Here is a 6,644-nt window from a genome sequence, read left to right on the forward strand (position 1 = left end):
CACAATATACTTGCAACTTGGAGATACACCTCTAATATCTTATTTGGATAAGTGAGCACCTTGGAGCCTTAAATTGCAAAGCACAAAACCACCATTTGGACCTAGATTCCATCAACTCGAGGTACCCATAGATACCTCGAGTACATCTTAATCATGCCTATTTGTCCTATGACGGTTTACTCAGGGCTCCTTGCAAAATAGCCTCTTCCTTCAAATGTAGATTGTATCCCTTGCCTCTTTGGCCATTCCTTCAGATCTCTCTTGCACTTTCTTTTTAACCACCCTTGACTTTCTATTTTAGGCTTTTGCCGACTTGGATTAAAAGTTTTGAGTGTAATCATGTGATGCACCAAATACAAAATCATCAAAATAAGCATTTGTTTGAGAATATAGACTTGTCATTTTATCTCTAGATCCAGCTCTTCTCATATTCACATACTAGTAGGGTATGGGCCTCCATGGTAACTTATATCCATAGTTTGCACCACTATGTAAACAACAAAAGAGGAATAATAGAATGTGCATCATACATACTTTGCACCAATTCTCATGGGAGCATAGACACTGGATGACACTGGATATTCGATTGTCTATGTCAGTGTGTGCCCTTTGAGCTAGGAGTTTTGGATTCTTGCCAACTTCTAGCTCCAACTATTTTGCATCTTCCTCTAGGTGTAGACTTGGTGATTGGGATTGTATACTGACAATAAAGGATGGCTTGAATCTGCTTCATCAGTGAGTATGATGCCCCTGTACATCACTAGCTAAGTGGTATAGTGATCTTGGAGGGAAATCCTCTCCAGTCCTGTCTGGATGTTAAGGGTACTAATCCACCGAAAGAATAGGCTAGGAGATGAATTGTTTTGACAAGGCTAGTTGAGACATCTTTGAGAGTGTTCTCATAAGCTCTTGAATGCCAAGCTTTCCAGATCAAGGCTCACGTGCCAATCAATATCCTGTTCCATTACCATCTTAAAAAATGCTAGGGAACACAAAGCAATGTATAACAATACAATATTTACAATATAAATGAATTATGAAGATATATAGAGATGAAGATGATACAAAGGGCCTCATTCCACCATGACTCAAGGGCCAGGGCAGAGATGAGTTGAGAGTGGTGTCAGAGATGCAGAGAATAGCTCAGAGTATGTTATTCTCAAGACAGATCTCAAAACACAACAGCAACAGTCCACTGTGTAGGCTAAAATGTGGGCAACAATGGAGAAGCAAAACACAGACCTCCAGGCCACAGGATGATAATGTAGACACAAGGTATACTAGCTAGAAAGCAACTTATGAACAGCAGATGAGGGAGAGAACGACGATGTCAACTGGCAGCCCTCAGCAGCAGCAAAATGCAAGATGCAGGATGGAAAACACGGAGACTGCATTGCTCCATAAATGATGGCAACAGGGTAGAACAAAAGGGCAGCAACTAGGCAGGCTAGCAATGCACTCCGGATGGCTGGTGAAAGGCTATACAAGGCTGGTGATAGCTCCAAATGACAGCAACGAGGCTGGGTGGCACCTCCAACAGGCAGCTCCTTTAAGTGGGTGACAACTCCAAACAAAGCCACAGCTGGCTGGAGGAGGTTGAGAAGGCTGAAGCTGAAAAAGTAAGAATGAGGGATGATGACGGATGTCCACATGTCCTTTTGCAGGGGATTTTTGGGAATTTGTCCTACTAAAATAAAATAATGCACTTTTCATGAATAAATCTTTTGGGTGCTGTTTTTGAGGAGTGAAATTAGGCCAAAATGCATGATGACTTTGTGCTCATGCTGGCCTGCAATTTTATGGCTCAACAGATTATGATTTACATTGTCCTATTACTACCTAGGCAAAGATTGTGAAGCAATAAGCACACTTTCTTTCCTTCTTGACAATATGCTGACAAACTGATTTGGCAGGCATGTTTTGCAAAGATTATGGCCTGTTTGCTGGTGTATCATGCTTGGAAGTACAACCAGCCACTCTGAAATGTATAGTAGTGCAATGTGCTAAAAAGCCTGACAAGGTCTATTTCTTCAAATAGGCCTCTAATGCCATATCGTACAGCAGCTTCCAAGAAATAAATTGCATAGCCATTTCCATCAAATCACATCTTGCACAGGAAACAAACGCTCCCTTGAAGCATATAATTCCCTTCCTGCGTCTCATTTTTGAATCCACCAGAATTTCACTCCAGGTCATAATCAGCCTTGTGGAGAAAGAACAATCGGTAGTTTTACCTGCAAATTTCCAGTAAATCTCCCAATGTGTAACTGTCCTAAACTCCTGTTGTAAACTGAGATGAACACTTCATTTTCCAGGGGGGTTATCAAGCCTTATAGTAAAAATGCTTGCATTCTATAGAATTGAAACTCTATCAGGTGATATCTGTACAATTTCACTAGTATCAGTCCACTGACAATGCACTTGAGGATTCCATGCTTGCTTTTTCACCATCAAATCTTGAACCTTTTCTGCTTCACGTTGCATGCCAGCATCTATATATATACTTGACATGCACAAATATGCTGCAGATTCCCTTTCATCCAGCTGCACTGCATGTTCAAAAGATAGTCTTCCAAGTGATACATTGCCCCACTTCCGGCAAGCACCCAACACAGTAAGCCACATCACAAGATTAGCATGAAAAGGCATCTGCTTGATTATTGCCAGCGCTTTGTCTAGCTGGCCAGCACGACTCAGGAGATCAACCATGCAACCATAATGCTCAAACGTTGGAGTGAGGCAATACTCATTGCTCATGCTCTTAAAATACAATTGACCCTCATCCACTAGACCTGCATGACTGCAAGCATTCAAAACACCAATGAACGTGATCGAATCTGGTCTCATTGCGTCTCCTACCATCTTGTCAAAGACAGAAAAAACATTTTCAGTCTTTCCAAGCTGTGCATATCCTGAAATAAGTGCATTCCATGAGACTATATCTTGAACCGGAAGCTTGTCAAACACTTCTTGTGACTTCACAAGCAAGCCAAATTTGGCATACATATCAACCAATGCATTGCCAATACAGGTGTTTGTTTCCAACAAACCTATTTTGGTGATTTCTTCTTGTATTTTTTGGCCCTTGTCAATGGTTCCCAAGCTGCCACAGCATTTTAAGAGAAACATAAAAGTAACTGCACTTGGAATGACTCCTGTCACTTGCATCCGCACAAAGCATTCGAGTGCTTCCTCCCCAAGTCCATGTTGAGTGTATCCTCCTATTAAAACACTCCATAAGACCTTGCTTTGAACTGGAAGTTTGTCGAACACTTCTTGTGACTTTGTAAGCAATCCACATTTAGCATACATATCAACCAATGCAGTGGCAAGAACAATGTCTTTTTCCAATAACCCTGTTTCACTAATTTCAGCATGTAATGCTTGGCCCTTGTCTGCAGCTTTTAAACTTCCACAAGCTTTCAAGACTGCAACAAAAGTTATTGCATTTGGGGTAACATTCTCAGATTTCATCCTTTCAAAACAAAGCAATGCTCCCTTGCTGTATCCGAGTCGAGCATATCCTGCAATAAGCGCACTCCAAGAGAGAACATTTCGAAGTGGAAGCATGTCAAGTACTTCATGTGCTTTGTCAACCAAGCCACATTTGGCATACATAGCAACCAGTGCACTGCCAACTATAGGATCCCTTTTTAAGAGACCTTTTTTCATGATCTCCAAATGAATTTCTTTGCCTTTCACCAAGTCTCTTATATTACCACATGCTTTTAAAACGCTCATAAAGGTGATTGCAGTTGGAGGGATGCCTCCAAGTTGCATTTGTTCAAAATAATTCAGTGCTTCCCCACCATGTCCATATTGGGCATAACCTGCTATTAAAGCACTCCATGAGACTACATCACGAACTGGAAGCTTGTCAAATACATCTTGCGCTTTTGTAAGCAAGCCACATTTCCCATACATGTCCACCAGCGCATTCCCCACAAAAGAATTCTTTTTCAGCAGACCATTTCTGGCAATCTCAGCATGTATTTCCAAGCCCCTATTGATGGCTCCTATGCTGCCACAAGCTTTCAAGATGCAAACAAATATGATTGCATTTGCAGGGATGCCCTCAAGCTGCATCTGTCCAAAACAAATAAGTGCCTCATCACCGAACCCATGTTGGGCATATCCAGCAATTAATGCACCCCAGGAGACTTCATTCCGTACTGGAAGCTTGTCAAACACATTCTGTGCCTTTTCAAGCAAGCCACATTTGCCATACATGTCAACCAACGCAGTGCCAAGAATAAGATCATTTACTAACAAGCCTTTACTAGCAATCTCCGCACATATTTCTTCACCCACATCTATGGCTCCTGTGATGCCAGAAGCTCTCAAGCTGCAGGCATATGTAACTGCATTCGGAGTGATACCTTTGTGCTTCATGTGCCAAAAACAGTTGAGTGCCTCCTTGCCATGTCCATGTTGGGCGTATCCGGAGATAAGTGCATTCCACGACACAACGTCTCTAGCAGGAAGCACGTCAAACACTTCTTGTGCTTTTGCAAGAGCGCCACATTTGGCATACATAGTAACCAAGGCATTGCCCACACAGGAATCCCTTTCAAGGAGCCCCTTTCTGATAATTTCAACATGCAATCTGCTGCCGGATTCGAGGTCTTTCTGCGATGCGCAGGCCTTCAACCATTCCAGATAGTTGCCCTGTGGGTTGCTGATGATCCTCTCTGAGGGGAGGATAGGAGGGTCGTCGCCGTCCTTTTCTTGTTCTTCTTCTTCTTCTATTCTGTGCATGTAGCGGACCCAGCATGGGTAATCGCAACTGGGAAGCCATGGCAACTGCTTTTTAGTGAGCTTGAGATGCTGCTGCTGCTGCTTGTTGGTCCGTGCGAGCTTAAGCGAAGCGTTCAGAATCAGGCCAACCGATTGTGGCTTCTTCTTAGGCTGAGACGTGATGGAAGGTTGAAAGTAAGTCCAAGTACCCACTTTCATCATTCATTGTGCCCACCCCAAAAAATGGAACATGGTGATCCCCTTCATAAAGGCCCCAATAAATACCTGAGCTTTTATACAATAAATTTGACACAAATTCCCACATAAAGGCCCTAAGTAGTTGAGCCTGCACACAAGAAATTGCAGACAAATACCCACCATAATTCCCACATCTATATCTAATTCTTCTATATGGTTCGGTTATCTCCTGAACCTCCATTTTTCTCCCCGAGCCTCTTGTTCCTCCCAAGCCTATTTTGAATTCGAATTCATGCATGCATGGTAATGGATTCTAGTATAGATCAATCTATATTCTGTAATCTATATCTATCAATATCTGTATATGTATAGTATCTATAATATAACAACAATAGCATCAACACTAACACTAACATTAGCTACAATATAATACATTATAATATAGCCAATAATAACATTTATAATATATTTATATAATCTATATCTATACTCTTTCTTATTTTGGCTCTTGGTTCGGTTATCTCACGAACCTCCATTCCCCCCCCCCCCCCCCCCCCGAGCCTATTGTTCCTCCCATGCATGGTATGTGATCATTGAGGCCAGTTGAGGTGGCTTTAATGCCCGACATCCCCTCTCTCTCTCTCTCTCTTGTTTTTCTCATGATTAGAGAATAGATTAGATTATAGATCTCCTTCTCATTTTTGCTTTTGCATTTTGTAGGCTTACGATCCGGATCAGTCATAGATTAATAATAATAATAAGCAACCATTAACTATTAGTTAACATTAATATTAATATCATATTATAATTATGATATAATTATATTATATTATAATTGTTTTTATTATTAGTTATATTATATAATAATAATAATAACAATGATAATAACCATTAACTATTAATTAACATTAACATTAATATCATATTATAATATTAATTATATTATATTATTATTAGTTATATTATATTATATAATAATATTCTAATAATAAATATATCATAACTATTATTATTGTTGTTGTTATTATTGATATTGATAACTAACAATAACAACAACAACAACAACAACAACAAATACAATATCATAATAATAACAATAAAAAACCAATATAATATAATACAATATAACAACATGATAATAATTATAACAATAATAATATAATATAATAAGCAATCGTTAACTATTAATTAATATAAAATAATTATATTATATTTATAGCTATTATATATATATATATATATATATAATGTAACGTAACAATAATTATAAAGTATAGATTAATCTATAATATAATATAAGTATAACCATAACTATAATATCATATAACTAATTAATTATAGCCATCTATAACTAAAGTATAGAAGATATAGATTAATAATAATAATAAAGTATAGATTAATAATCTATATCTATCAACTATCAATATCTCTATCTATAACTATAACTATAATGTAACAACAATAACATCAACACTTACACCAACATTAACTATAATATAATATAATAATAATATTATTATTATTATTATTATTATTATTATTATTATTATATAATTATTAATTACTTATCAATCATCATCATTCATAATTAAAAGCAGACGTAGATTAATAATAATAATAATAAGCAACTATTAACTATTAATTAATATAAACATTAACTTTAATGTTAGCATTAACATTAACGTTAACATCAACATCAACATCAACAT

The 6,644-nt window shown here is 37.9% G+C and overlaps 1 protein-coding gene across 1 annotated transcript; it reads right to left on the reverse strand.

Annotated features, from left to right (window-relative positions):
* Positions 1 to 385: 385 nt before the first annotated feature.
* Positions 386 to 4,985, reverse strand: LOC148031399 (pentatricopeptide repeat-containing protein At2g33680-like). The gene has a single exon (XM_087684924.1). The coding sequence runs from the start codon at positions 4,957 to 4,959 to the stop codon at positions 2,353 to 2,355; it is 2,607 nt and encodes an 868-aa protein (XP_087541050.1). The 5' UTR covers positions 4,960 to 4,985; the 3' UTR covers positions 386 to 2,352.
* Positions 4,986 to 6,644: the final 1,659 nt, after the last annotated feature.

The sequence above is a fragment of the Lygodium microphyllum genome, chromosome 9, assembly GCF_053477565.2.
Source record: "Lygodium microphyllum isolate KBCC chromosome 9, Lygodium_microphyllum_v1.1.10, whole genome shotgun sequence".
NCBI lineage: Eukaryota > Viridiplantae > Streptophyta > Polypodiopsida > Schizaeales > Lygodiaceae > Lygodium > Lygodium microphyllum.

What these genes read in the sequence shown, in the direction of transcription:
- LOC148031399 (XM_087684924.1), bottom strand. Translation starts at nt 4,959, where the DNA reads ATGATGAAAGTGGGTACTTGGACTTACTTTCAACCTTCCATCACGTCT.